The following is a 15,575-nucleotide window of genomic DNA, read 5'->3' on the forward strand; positions in this document are numbered from 1 at the left end:
TCCTGAAAAAAATATATACATTGGAAAAAGCAGGTTTATGTTGGCTAAATCTGCTCCAAGACTTGGGACAGGTATTCTGCAATTTCAACTGTAAATAACTTTAGTTATCTGTTATCGTTTGCTTGGCTTGGCCATTTGTAGTGAAAACCAAAAGGCAAGATTCACTTGATGATCAATACTGGACTCTGGAAAATCATAGCTTAAGGCTCTTTGACTCCCAGGAGGATCCGAATCCTTCTCTTCACCTTTCAGAACAGTGCCCTAACTGCTGTCTTGTGGAGTATTACAAAATGGGAATTGTCCCACACTCTTCTGCTCACACAGCTCTACTGAGCACATTGCTTAAACAGTTACTCAAGGAAGATGACTACTTTGTGATTATCACTTTGTGTTCCTCTGGCTACGCAGACGTGCTGCTCTGTAGCATGAAGAGGGTTCCTGCAGAGGATTCATGCTCATGTGGGGAAAGGCATAGAATACAATTTACATCTTCTGCATCTTGTGTGAGTGCCTGAACCACTGAGCTTATAGGTAAAATAATTCATCACCTTTCCCACCAGTTTTGTGAATCTCACTCATTTTCCTAGTTTCACTACAAATTCTCAAGTACAAAATTAATTATTTTTTTTGGCTAGAAGCATTTTTTTCTTTATTTTGGACCAATTCAAACTGTTTTGTTTTTTTTTTTTTGAGGGGATGAAGGATGAGAGAGGAGATTTTGGATTGTAAAATCAGTTATTTGTACAGCCCTAAGGATCTGTGGAAAACTAGGTCTCACAGTCTCTCTAATGATGGGAAAGAGAAAGAATGAATATGAAGAAATACGTATAAAATTTAAAGTTTAACTTAAGAGTTCACTGTTTTAGTTTTGCTTGATTCCTCCATTTTAGTGTTTATTATCTCAAGTCCCGGATCCTTGAGAGAGTGAATTACTTGGAAGCAGTCTTATATTTAGCATATGTGAAGGATCTTGCTGGAATGAAGCATTAGTATTGGAACACAGATGGTCTGTAAGGGCTATGAAATGGAGGACACAAGAACATACTGAGCTTCTGGGGATGCAGGAGCTCCTGTATCAAGTGCAGATATTGCACATTTGATACTTTGAAGAGAAGGCTGGTTGGTGACTCCTTCCTGTCTCAAATAGTGGGATGTTCTGACTCGGTGATCTAAGAAACCCAGTGTGACTACAAAAACTCGTATGTGACATGAGTTTGGAAGACAAGGGAGGGACTTGGATGCTATCTTAAATGTGTTATAGGAAACAATATAAACACCTTTTTCCCTGGAGATGTCTGACACTTTCCATCAAGGCATCAATGGCAATCATGTAAAAAAGGAAAGTGAAATAATTTCCACAGCTAAACCATTAGTGACCAAGCCAGGGTAAGTCTTCAGCTCTTTCTTGATGGGGTATTTAAAAAAACACCCAAGGAAGAAAGCAGGGTGGTGTTGCAGCATGGATGTCTAGGAACTGAGTTTAACATTAGTGCTCCTAAACATAGCTCCACAACTTCCTCATGCTCAGCAGAGAACCAGACCTGTAATGTACTGATTCGTGTTACAGGTAGCATAGCTAAGAGTAACTTTAGAACTGAACTTTAAATTGGACAGGAACCTGCCGCAATCTGCAGCAAGTATGCACGCATGACTACTTTTATGTTCTTCCCATTACCTGACAAAGCTATTTCTTTATTCCCCTGGTAATCCTACCTCTGCCCAGAATAGACAAGACGTTTCCTACAAGACTGAGAAAAGTGCTTCAGCACTAAAAACATGGGCCAAACTACATACAGATGAGTGCATAAGAAGTTGTGCGGACACAAGAGATGACAGAAGTTTGCTACGGGAACGTAGTGCTGGAAGACAGTCCAAGTTTACAGAAGTGCTTAGACTAGTTCACCACCAGGGCTGGTTACGTAGTGTAGCCCTATCTCAAAAGGAAAAGATGCTTAAACTCTGAGCAGACAGTCAGAGGAAAGTTGTACCAATATGATGAAACTAAAGTGGTGAAAGAGAGGAGTGGTCAGTTTTGTTATCCCACTGTATTTCACAGTACACAGGCTTGGCTATTCCCCTGTAATTGCTTATAAAATCTGACCTCCTTTATTTCCATTTAAGCCTATTGAAACATTTATTATGACATCCTGGCCTCTTTGAAATGAAGGGGTGTAGGATGTCAAATTTAGTTTGTACTTGCACTGTGTAGATCCAGGGGTTGTATGACGAGTATGCAAACAAAAAACTATGAAACTTCTTTTGTACTAGGTGAACACATAATGCCAGCCATGTGATATTAGTTCAAGAGAAGTGGAAAAATTAGGTGGCAAACACAATTTTGGCAAAAGCACAGTTCTTCAGATGCAACATGTGCAAATCATTATTTTGTCTTGTAGAACATTTAAGGAAATGTATTTTGAAATGGCAATTATATAATTAGTGTGTTATGCAACTTCACTGAATGAAAAGTGATTAAACATGTATCAACAAGCAGACATAGCATTACTTTTATTAGTGTGTGGAAAATGCCACAGAGTAACTCTGGCAAGTACAGGGTGAGCAACAAAGTTGAGTGTACTTTTTATTAATATCTTTCTTTGTCTAAAATGGAGGTGCCAATAAAATAGGCAATTGGGTTTTAACTGAGTGTTAGTTTTAATTCAAAAGGTTTGGAAGGCTTTACCAGTCCTAGAAATTAAAATGAACATAGCTATTAAAATGAAAATGCTGCCTGTCAGGGGTCAATATGAAAAATCCAGTTCCTTGTCAGTCCCAACTGTAAGACAAGCTACTAGTGGGGTCTCCTTCCGCTTCATTTTTGCTTCCATCTGTCAACAGCTTTTGTCTAGTAGGTGTATGTCTATCCATTTTTAACTGTTGAGTAGGAGAAGAACCTACCTCTGTTGTCTTCCCTCTGTTTTTTCCTGCCAGGGAAAAAGCTGTTAGATTTCTTGATACTGCAAGTGGGCTGAATCTCCTGCTGCAGTGTCACAAGGCAGAAAACTGACACTTTTAGCTTTTCCAAACTTCTCCGTACCTTTTCCTTCTAAGCTTCTTTCCTCACAGCCACAGCGGCAATTGAAAATTTTTACATTTCACCATTGTCCAGCTGAGTCTAAAGTAACAGCAAAACAAACCAAACCAGAAACAGATTGCAAGCTAAGGATAGCGAACAGCTGGCCTGTGGTCCATGGAAGGTTGGCTCATTGCATGTTATTAATGCCTTTCTTTTCACTTCCACATGCTACACTGGACTGAAAGCCTGCTAAAGTATTTTAATGCAGGCAACTGCTAAGGGTGCAGTTCCAAAGCAGCTCAACTTCTCTAGGTCAGGGCTGCTATGATCCTGCTCTTCCTCCCTCCTTCCGTGTGCATTCCCGTTCTCTTCTTCATGCCAGATCACGCTACTGCACAGTGAACAGGTTTAAGGGCACTAAACAAGACAAACATTTCTACAAGAAAATCACCTTTCTGCGCAGTTCATTTTTGCCTCATGCTCTTCAAGTGACATTTTACAAGCTTGCTGCTGTGGAAGGGGATGGCTCTCCCTCCTCTTCTCTTGCCTCGGCAGTCCTGATGTCTCCCTTATTTCAGCTTTGGTACTCATCTAAGCCCCAGTGGGCCAGTTCAACTCACTTAGCTGGCTAAAAAATTTGAGCTAGTTCCTGCCAGCTCAGTGGTTTAGGAAGCAGCCAGTACTGGAGATGAAATCAATAGGGAGAAACAACCAAGGTAGGGTCTCCCACCTTGAAGAAATTGAAAAGCTGCCTGGACACAATCTTGAGCAGGCTGCTCTAGGTAACCCTGCTTGAGCAAGGGGAGTGGACCAGAAGACCTCCAAAGGTCCTTTCCCACCTCAACCATTCTGTGATTCTGTAAACCTCACCACAGTTGTCACCAGGATATCTCACCTTTTTTTTTTTTCCTAACAGAGGAGGAAACAGTCCCCAAAACATACATGGTCTCTGTCATCGTCTACATGTCAAGCATGTAAGACACCCAAAGACTCCAACAGTAGCATTTCATACCCTGCTGCCATTACTGTGTAAACAAACACGCATGCACAGAGCACTGAAAAATTCTATTCTGCACCTTCAGAAAGAGGCAATCACATTAGGAAGCTACTTGGGAAGCCCTGAATGAGAGCACCGAAAGGGTCTGGCAGGGAGACAGCTGTGCCTTCGTTTACATTCTGTTCCCATTCGGCAGTTAATTAGTAACTCACTTTTTGAAAATGAAAGATTACACATCCTGAACAAATACAAATGTTTGATCTCAGGCTCATCAAGGAAAACTTTAGCAGCTGCCAGGGAAAAGCAAATGTTCTGTCACGTACATCCAGACTGAGATAATGTGAAACAGAAGATGAAGAATACGGAGAGGATGTACCAACACTTCCACACACAGTCATGGGGAGTACAGCAGACGAGGAAAAAGGTACCAAATAGCAGACAACAAGCCGGTGAGCCTAACTAAAACCCGATGGCATGACTGCTGACTGCAACGTCAATGTCAGAGGTGCACCTTCCCTGACGCAGCAACAGAAGAGTGAAGCGTGGTGCTATATATCAAAAGCAATATATATTTCTGTCCCACGTGAACTGTCTCTTTCGGAGCACCAGGCACTCGGCTGTGGCCGTGCCTGACCCACCCTGAGGGTTATGGAGTCGTCAAGGAGAAGGCAGCAGCCAGCCAGATCACATTGGCAGGAGATGGTGGCAGTTGCGTGAGCTGTTTTTATGCGATCAAGTAGGAGTCCTGATGCTGAAGGGGCTGTGAAGGAATCACCAAGCTTTGGGAAAATGGCTAGAAGATTTTTACTGAGTCAAACTAAAGTTTTCTGATTTTATTGAAGAATCCACCCCAAAGAAATTAGAACTGCATTTACAGTAACTAAAGCAGAAATGAGATGACAAGGTAAGCACGTAACACCAGTCAAAAAAAAAGGAATAAATGTATTTTTTAAAGAAAATCCTTGCATTTTCTTATTTTTTGTCTATGTCCAGGACACAAACACCTAAAGTGAAGTAAAACTGAACACCTAGAAAATACTAATTTCACCTTAGAACAAAATTAATTTTAAGCACGAATTAATGTAACGTCCTGTAAAGAATCTTTTTTTCTGATGTGGAAAGGTATCTTAACAAAAAACCCAATCCCATTCATCTTTTTTGGCTACAGCATTAGACAAATTCTCATCCTCTGCCTACTCACTGACTGCACCATTCATTTTTGGGGTTTTTGGTTTTCTTACAGATATGTCAGTCAGTGACTCCAGTTGGCATAATTTCCCTAGCTGGAGAATTCTCTATGAATAATTCTCAGACCGTAATAGAGAGATGTGTACCTTCATATGTATTATGTATTTGCTGTTACAAGGCAAAGTTCTTCAGGCTGTTCAGTAAGCCTTAAGAATGCAACCAAGATGTTTTTTCCAGCATTTTCTTCACCGCTATGAGAACCACAGGGGTATTATACCTCTGAAGCAGAGCTCTACAGTTACGTAGAGCTGAAGCATCCAGGAAAACAGCAATCATTACAAAGCCACTAAAGATGGTAACATGGCAAGTTTCCAAAATACACATGCAAACATGGAAGCCAAGTTTGACACTGGCTTGTTCAAGACATAGCTGACATAGAAATGTCACTTCCTAGACTGATACTATGTCACAGGCTGTCTTGTGTAACACAAGCTGTCAAATTTAACCTAGCTACCATTACAGTGAGTCCAACAATTTGTGTTAAGTGAAGAACATCTCTTAACAACTTGATAGTATTGACTAGAAGTCTTTAGGGGAAACAGAAACCTCCATTTCCTTCAATAGTTTGCTCCAATAGCATTACATTGCCTAACTAAAAGTTCTTGGTACGTCTGTGCTCAAGAATTCAAAGAGCTCTTCATACAACACGGTTTGCTAAATGTGGAAGATATTTGTGTTGGTAGCAAACAATCAGGTGTTCAATAATTCGAGAAGCTAAGCAGGCAGAACTCTGTGAGACTTTCAGACGAAGCAGTGAAGAAGATGTCTTTATTTTGGTGGGGTTTCTGAGCACCCTCTTAGCTCTAACTTCCTCTCTTTATCCCACTTGCATGGCCTTTAGACATTCTCTGCCCCATTTCCCTGCACTTTCTTAGTTTTCTGCTCCATTCCACATTTTCTTGCTTATATAGCCTCCTATCTTTGAATTTTTCCCTTTTCTGTCTCCCACTCCTCATACCTTGAATTTTTTTAGTGACAGAAATAGAACAACTACCTGGACTTCCTTTCTGTTTCTTTATATCACCCACATTCAATTCATTCCTCAGCTTCACACTGTATGCCTAAAGTCCATCATAAGCCCTAATAATAGGTTGTCCCCAATCTCACAGCAAGGTAGAAAATACCAGGATTCATTACCATTAAGGAAAACCTCAGATTTGCTTGAAAAAGACACTAGAAAGTGGTGGCCATTTTAACTAAAAGCTGCTTGTAGCTAAATTCTACTGAAAAAAACCCAAAGAATAGCGGCCATTAAGGAAAGATAAATTTATAGTCATAGTCAGATACTATGAGACAGAAAATAGGAAAAGAAATCATTCAGGAAAAAAAAAATTCTAAAACCCATTACATTTCTACTAAACAGGCTGGCATACCTGAGTGTAAAACCCAACAAAACGTGTGGCAGGCTAAACTGCAGTGATACTTTAGGAATGTTTCCCTTTTTTACTGTTTGCCAAAAGAAAAATGAAAGACCAGCAACTGCTTCCACAATACTGCTTCATGACCAAATGGGATATGCCTTGTCAATCGGACATTTGAAATACACGCCAATTAGTATAGCAGAATGAAATGTTTATTTTAATCTGAAATTGCTGAAATGAAGTACATGGGGAAAAAGTTTGAAGTCATTAAAATCGCAAGCTAAACCAATCTAAAGAATGAAAACTCCCTTCAGAGTATAGGAAAAGAGCAAGTGACTTGAAAAACTGCTGTGTCGAGTCTTGGCATATTTGAAAAAGCAAGGTAATATATTTAGGTAGATTTGTAACCACACAGGCGTCTGCTGGGTAACAAATCTTCCACTGGATGTGAGTACAGAGATATACTACAAAAGACAATCCAATCTGAAAAGTAGACTATAGTGCTGGAGATGTCACTGGAAACCTGGGTGTTTTGGGGTTTTTTTTTCATTTCTGTTTCTTTTTTTGATCAAAGTATGTGGTCAGCTGTGGTTCTTCTGCCACAATATAGTGACAAATCTGGTCTACAGCTTTTTTATTAGATATTCTCACACAACAGATTCCACTATTTACCCACAAAGAAACTATTCCAGAGTCTCATTCAGACAGTTTTCCATTAAAAAACCTAGAAATTATAAAATCTGTATTTTAGAATGAACATGAGAAAAATTATCTTCATAAACACAGAAGTGGACAGATCCTGAAGCCAAACTATGTCAGGCCCCATAGCTGACACAAATCAACATGCCTCCATTGAAATCACAGGCTTCCAGGTGACCAGTCCATCCTAATTATCATACAGTACAAAAGAGATGATTGAAAAGTAACAGATGATATAAGTTAAAGAAGAGTTTTAGAATTTAAGTTTTATAGCAGATGGTTATCTTGCACTTATTTAATTTGAAACTTTAAAATGTGGATAGTTCAGCTAAACAAAGGTCCAGCAGTTCTGTCTCCTACTTTTATAAGAAGAATAGCGGTATCAAATAAACCTGCTGTGAAGGAAAATGTAGAAAAACAAGCAAAATCATACCACACAGGAACAAGAAAGAAAAGGATTTTTTTTTTAAGTTAGTCCATTAAAAGCTCCAATTTTGTCATTAATTAATGAATTCCAGTGCCTGAAAAACACTTGATGTGCTTTCTGTTTGTTTGCTAATGATTAATTTTTCTCTATTTATTCAGGTGATGGCAAACGCTTCAATCCAGTCCTGCCTACCTTCCTTATCAAACACAACCAGTCACTAGCACCCCTCTTCCCCAGAAAGTGGAATTCCTTTGATATTTAGGAAGGGGATGAGCAGAAATTTGTGAATCCTGTCCAGTATGTGGGTCTATTTTGTGAGCCACTGGTTGGCATTTGGCTTTTAGATGATTCCTTCCTTTTGCTCTCAGCTCAGATGAAATCTTTGCACAAGTGATGTGGGTTAAGTAACGCAGCAACCACCCCATCATGCAATGATAAAACATTTTTCTTTCCTTTTTAAGAACCTGTGGAAAATTACACAACTAAACCCAATGATAAATATTTTTTAAACTTCAAACTGAAGCAAGATTAGGATATTCTAGCTACATAATGCCCCAAGCAAACTTAATTCTACCCATTTGTGTACGTGATATGATACAATCTTTATCTATGTGATTTTATGCTTTTTTTTTTTCCTGCCTGTTTGACAGAAGAATGTCCTGTTTGGAGCACTGAACCGGTACATTTGGGATCAAACTAATGCTGCACATAATCTGGAATTTCTTAATTTCTAGGTGCTTGACTTTGCAGGCTCAATAACGCTTTTTCGTTTAGATGTCCTAAATATATAATTATTCAGATGGCTTAAATGTGCTTTTTGCTTACAAAGTCTTTTTTCTGTTTACATATCATACTCTAGCCTAAATAAATGCTAAGACAAAGGCCAAGCTGGCGGGTAGCCCAGAATGTAGTTGTTACCAAATTGACAGGGACCACCTTAAATTCATTGAAATGTCTAAATATTGTGTTTGAGTTATAACTAAATTTTAAAAGGCGATTTTTACTGAAAGAAAAATGGAGCGGCTTGAGAACTGCATAAACAAGTTGCTGGATGAAATGAGAAGTGAATGGATTACGTCTGTCAAAGTATGGTCTGACTTACCACAGCTCTCCATTACTGTAAAACACCAAACACTTAAGGACAGGAAGTATCCTCATGTTACCATGTAAATAACTAATGGCCTTAGTTTATGTTAACAGCTACCTTAGAAACTTCCAATAAAAAAAAAAAACAAACCAGCCAAAAACATGGCTAAGAGTGCCTGAACCTTTTCCCCAAAAGTAACTAATTCTGATAAATCTTAAGGTGACTTTTCCTTTTTTCTTAGCAGATCTCACATAGAGTCTGCTAAAATGTATGGTAAATGTGAACACGGTACAATTTAAAGATGGCCTGTGAAGGCAAATAAAAATGGTACTTTTTCCAACCTACTGAAGATCCGAAAGGTGTAAGGTTTGGTTTAAAGTTTTCTTCTACTTGTTTCCTTTTTGCTTTTAAAGCTTTTGGAGTATCACAGTCTTGTCTTGCTTTTATACGTAAGAGTGCTGGAGGACAAGAAGACTAGATGGAAGTCCCCCTCAGTTCCCATCTGAAGCAGCAGGGTGATGAGTGATTGAGATTTTTTTTTTTTTTTTCCCCTGGCTTTTTGCCAGAAGCTTGAATTAAATGTTTTAAGAACAGCCAAACAAAATGGGAGTTTTACACAGTCTGATTAAAAATCCCTTTCCCCTCTCAAACGCCAGTTTCTTGTGACAGATGATGGCTAGAGATGATGACTTCATCTCTCTATTTTTCTGGCTACCCGTAACCTTCTAGTAAAAATAGGATAGACAAGACCTGACACATACATAAAATAAACAAAGCCTTTGCAGAAATCTTACATCTGACTTTAAAACCAAAGCAAGCTCTTCAGGCTTTCCTAACATGTCTTAAAAATATCTAAAAGGCAATATAGTCTTGTCTCCTTTTTGGGTGACTCTTTAGGTCTAATCAGGATTTTACTATGGCAGGATAGGCAAATCCCAGTGACAAGAACATGCCATACGAAAACCACAAGGTGTGTCAAAATTTAAAATTTACTAATGCTGACATTCTGGCCTTTCTAGATATTAATAAAATTACAAGAGTGTGGGGTGAAGGTATTATACCTGGTCATGGCTGGCTTCAATGGAGCTTCCGATACCTTGGAAAGTCATCTGCACAGGAGACAGTGTCAAACTGGTCATACACTCTTTGCCATTTTGTCTATCACTGTAGTGTACCTATAACAGAATAACATACGTAATCTGCTAAACACCAGGTTTGTACAAGGGAGTCATGCTAAAATACCGTCCCTTTTCAACAAGTTTGTAAGAAGAATTCCAAACATTTACATTGAATTCATCTTTAATGTAAAACAAGGAGTTTTAAGATATTCTAGGTAGTCACATACTGCACTGGGGCCAAATTTTCTGTGGTATGTCTGTTGGATAGTTTTTAAAGTGCTGTGTTCTTCAGTTCCTGAGAACTTTGAGACTGAATTCAAGATCTTGTATCTATAGAATTATAAGAATCTATTTTCAAGTTATATTTTCCAGCCCAGATATCATTTTTAATGGCATTTTGTAGCTTAGTTATAAAACATCCATGTAAATCATTATACCTCCAAAAACTTGGCAATAATAGTTTAAATTTTTCAATCGTAATTCCATTTCTACTAAAGTCCACTAACTCTTTTGACATGACTAATGTATATTTGAATCTGATTTTGTAATTAAATTAAAATGACAGATAAAATGGAGAAGAATTCGCATTCTTCTGGAGATGTCTAGGCTATCCTTTTCTGAGAGTAATTCACTCCCTATTGATGCCAAGATGTGCATGTTGAACCTGAATCTTGCATGCAATACAGAGGAAGGTAGTGCTTCTATTTGAATTATTTTCCTTTTCTTCGGGTTCCCTTCAGACAGTGCTTAAAGCCCCTGCAGAAAGGATGGATTTTAATATGTTGAGACAAAACGAAATTAAATGTTGCCAGTGTTTCATTATGAAGAGCAGGTTGCCACTCACGCTGAACTGTTGAAATATTACAGTTCTCTGAGTAGCTCCTGGCTTCTAGGCAGGCAGAGCAAGCACTTTGTTCTACAGGAGAGGTGGAATTTAGTTTATGGTGGTAATTTACATTAGCTATGTGACCCCTGTCAGAAGTGGAAAGAGAGATCAGCTCTGCTGGAGACAGACCTTTTATGTTAGTATCTATTTGCAGCTGTATAGCTCTCAGGCAAAAGTTACATGATAAAGCCTCATCCTGACATTTAGGCTACAAAATTAAACTTTATTATTTCTGAAGACAACTAGGAACCATATTAGAGTTATTCCTGCGGAAATGATTTAGTGACATATATGATACTTAATTGTACACCATGCATATTAAATCCCCTGTGCCTAACTTCTTTGCCACAGGTGTAAATTGGGAACACTTCAGCTGAAGCAAAACCCATGCAAAACTGGCTCAGCTCGGGGAAAACTAAGCTGGTGCTGTATTTCAGAATTACTTTATTGACCACACATCGAAACAGTTTTGCTGTGGCCAAAAGTAAGATACAGACGCAAAATTCTTGTACTGTGTACAGAAATACTGATTTCACTCAGGCCTTCTTAAAGCTTTCTGGATTATCCCCGTCTCTCTTCCTCTCAACCCCCACAGTATGTGTCTACTAAATGGCTTGTGGCTCTCTGCCAGAAAAGCCATACTACTTACTTAGAAACCACAAGAGGCCCCTTCACATATACAATGGTTTAACTTTGATTAATCAAAAGAGGTATGAAGGTATGAAATTTGGCTCGCAAATATAAACTGAAGTTCTTTAAATGTCAGGGACTACTGTTATGACAAGGACTTATCAAGCTTCCACAACTGTGGTATCTGGTTGCAAACGAGATATTCTGCTGCGTACGTGTTGTGGGAATGTGATGTGGAGAAACGGGGCAGAAAAGCTCAAGAGGATGATTCTGTACTGCAAATATGACATAGCAAAAGGGGCAAAATCTGGTGACCCAGAAAAGTACATGTCTTAGAGCACATATGGAGAAATGGAAAAATGGCACTTTCTGAACTGTATAGTATGTTTGTAGACTTATTTTTAATGAGAATAATATGAGTAAGGTTATACTTCACTAATGTCCACTGGAATAAAGCAAGGTTAACAAGCTGAAAGAACAGGAGATATTCAGAGGAAAAAGTATGATTAATATTACATGACACTATTATCTGCAATAGCAGATTTGATCCACAGCCCCTTTAGAGTCCCACATTGAAATTGCAACAAATTCAGAATTTTGGTATCTTTCTAGGCTTAACTTTCCTGAAGGAATTTCATGATGCATTTTTGGCCTTATCTGAATGTATCAAGGCCATTACTTCGTAATTTCTTAGACAACAGTCCTCCAATTATCTCCTGCCCTGTTGAAGCTCTTCAGTTGAACAAAAATAAACACTTTCTATGTTATTGATATGAATAGTGATATAAAAACCAAAAGACTGGACTTTGAATGGAGGGCAGACTAAAACTTTGTCCTTTCATCAAATCTTTCTAGTCTACAGATCTGTGCACTCAGCAGAAACATTCAGATTTCTTCTACATTTGGCATGCCTACATGCAATTTCCCAGTAATCCTGTTTTGTTATTTCTCAGTCCAGCTGCTACATTCTCAAACTGTTATATTCCTTTCTTCTTCACATTTGATCTATGATCTGAAGTTTGGGATTTTTTGTCCACCAAGAGTGCTAGATGTTTACCTATTTGAGCAGAATGTCCAAATTAGGCACTCAGAAAGAAATGGTGGTAGTCAAATATCAAATAGTCTGAATAGCAGCAGATACTTTTAGGTTTTCGGCCAGCAGTATGTTGCAAATATTTCAGTTTATATGTCCATGCTATTATGACTAAGTATGGGAGGAACCTGAATGTCTATAAAACTGGTTTAAGACTATCATAGCATCAAGGCAGGGGAACAGGAAGGCACAGCAAACACTTGATTCAGTATTTGCGACCAAGAAGTGGTGACTGAAGGCTGGCCAAGTGCTCCAAGGGTGATTATGTGGCCATTATTGAGATTCACGATGACAATAATACTTTTCTAAGTTCCTCAGAGCCTTAAGAGTCAAGAGTGCTTAACTACAGCTCATCTCCGCAATAACTCTGGTAGGCAGGTAAGGACACTTTGTGGACAGATGCTAAATGACTCACCCAAATTCACTCAGCACTGGCAGGAGTGAATGGCAGTGCTGGGACTATAACCCATCATTAAGGCCGCTGGCCTAACCACAATTGGTCATTTTCCATTTCCATATATTATGGAGGTAAAAATAAAAGTTATGAAAATAATTACTATCTAGGTCCAGGATCTAATTTTCAGGCTTCAATTTTTTGTAATTAAGGGACACTCACAAATTAGCTCAGTGCGTTTTAAGGATTAAACAGCAATGAATTTTCACTCATTACAATTCAGAATGTTTTATTTGGGTAACATATAAGCAAAGATTTTATAGAAGAGCATTAGGATCTGGTTAGAAAATAATGGGCAGCATACAGATGTCTGTAGTAAGGGTTGTGCAAGTTTCTGAGTAAAATGCAAGACTCCAGCCTCAGACTTACACGTAACTCTCCTCCGAGGAATGTCTACACAGCACAAAGCAGTGCCACAACAAGAAGACCCTGGCAATAACTCTAAATGAGCCTGCTCATTTATTGGAAAAAACAGACAGCACTGCTAGGTTTTCTCCCGGGTAACTATGTACGTGGAGTACCTGAGATAAATCACGTGTAACCAGCTCAGGAATGCCAAACACAGCACTCCGTTGTGCTGTATGGGCAGGGCACAAAACCTCGGTGTGTAAAACACAAAGTGCATCCCGGGCATCAAAATAATGAAATAAATTCTCGATGTAATGTCTTCCACAAGCACACGCCATGGATTTACTCAGACATGTATGCTTTCATGTTCTATATTTGCAAGAGATGCACCTATTATGTGCTTTTCAGAGACGACTACAGTCGGGAACAAGCTGCATGGTATGAGTATGTATGGAGGGGTACTACTAACTGGTGTATGTATACAGAAATGTATGGGAAGGGCTGAAACCATTTGACAACTATGTTGAAATTTGGCCTTTCTTTTTAATATTTTAAATTACTGAAGAGATGCAAATGTTTTGATGGATATTTATAGCGTCACATAAAGGAAGATATAAGATGAATGTTTACAATGTTACAACTGGATGTGGAATGGCATAGCCAAAATTCTCAACCTTATATGTTATTTTATAAAGGAAAATCTAAATTACACTGCAAAAAACTGCCTAAGAAATGACATTTAGGGTTACTTCTGCTCCAAAAGCAGGAAATTTCCCATTCCTATCATATTTATATAAAGATGTCTCTTGAATCTAGCTTTACTATAACACTCTTCCCTATGTGGAGGTGTTCTGATAGAAACTGTAAAAGTATTGCAGTAGTAATATCCACTTAGTAGTGGCCATAGATAATCGGCATAGATTATTCTGGAAATACAATGTCCTAACCTCAAGCATGGGGTAGTCTGCCGGACTTCAGTGGGCACTTCTGCATTTGAACATCTGTCCTTTTGGATGAACAAGGACTACGGTTTACTGATTCACAACTGAGGAAGGTGAGAGACCTGCTATATTACTACATAGTAGTTAAGTTTAACTATATACTAATCTACTGTAAGACACGAGCTAATTGTGCGTTAACAAGAGACAGAGGGGAGCAAAAATAAAGGCTACTATTTTCACACACTACTGCTTAGCTGTTCACAGTTTGAAACACAACTTCTCTCTGGCCAAACACTTTCTTTCTTGAACATTTATTAACTTAAAAAAATAATATGAATTACCAAAAGAAAGAAGTCATCTGTGACATTGGAGTTCATGTTTCCAAACCAAAAACTACTCTGAGTCAAAGCATCAGCAGGAGATTTAGAATGCTAGACAGAAATAAACTAGGTAATAAAATGCCATTATGTTCAGCAATGCACAAATCTTCTGGATTGACAAGCCTGGACTATTTTGTTAGAACAAAGGATGGTATTCCTTTAAATCTGCCTCTTTAAAGGGAAAGCACCCAATTTAGTCCCGAATTTACAGAATTATTTCCAAGATTTTACATAGGTTGCTCTGGATTTACAGCAACAAGCAACAAGAATGGGTTCAAAAATCCGATGTTAAAATAGTAATTTTGACTTGTACGAGAGTCTCACGAAACATTTTTCTTCCTTTAGCTTCTTGGTGAAACGCTTCTCATTTCCATATTGGTCTTTATCTTCCTCTTTCTGTTGCTCACCTACTGTTAGTCACGGCATCTACTAAAAATAAATTAAACAATGCTGTTTGCTTGAGCTCCAACTCTGTTTCATGCATATTTATTGGTGAAGAAATACTCCTGGGGTAAAAATAAAGTAAATACACTTGCTCATTTCAACCATTTTCTCAAAGCCAATATTACGAGCTTTCACAGTATAGTATTCTAGTACTTAAAAGTGTGAATCCTTGTATTATCTATAAAGCTTTTCTAACAAATTATAGATTAGGCTCTTCAGACATGGAGCAGCGTGAGAGAGATTCCAAATAGCACTTAGCATTCTTACTACCTGCTTTACAATTCCATGTATTTTATTTGTCAGAGTAGAACTGGAGTACAGCAATAACAAAAAAACAAAATTGAGGGAAAAATCCCATTGTATGAACGACGTCTTTTATGAAAAGTTGAAGCATAGATACAAAAGCAAGACCAAGACGAAAAAAATTGTCCCAAATGAAAAAAAAA

At 38.3% G+C, this 15,575-nt stretch overlaps 1 protein-coding gene across 1 annotated transcript in view; it reads right to left on the reverse strand.

The window, feature by feature from the left end:
* STAU2 (staufen double-stranded RNA binding protein 2) overlaps positions 1-10,006 on the reverse strand; it is a 62,473-nt gene extending 52,467 nt beyond the window's left edge. Inside the window, exon 1 of the mRNA XM_010286763.1 lies at positions 9,897-10,006. Coding sequence (XP_010285065.1) covers positions 9,897-9,974 — 78 coding nt within the window. The 5' untranslated portion in view covers positions 9,975-10,006. The remainder of the gene's footprint in view (positions 1-9,896) is intronic.
* Between the last annotated feature and the right edge of the window lie 5,569 nt (positions 10,007-15,575).

This window comes from Phaethon lepturus, unplaced genomic scaffold (assembly GCF_000687285.1).
Source record: "Phaethon lepturus isolate BGI_N335 unplaced genomic scaffold, ASM68728v1 scaffold9570, whole genome shotgun sequence".
NCBI classification, from domain to species: Eukaryota; Metazoa; Chordata; class Aves; order Phaethontiformes; family Phaethontidae; genus Phaethon; species Phaethon lepturus.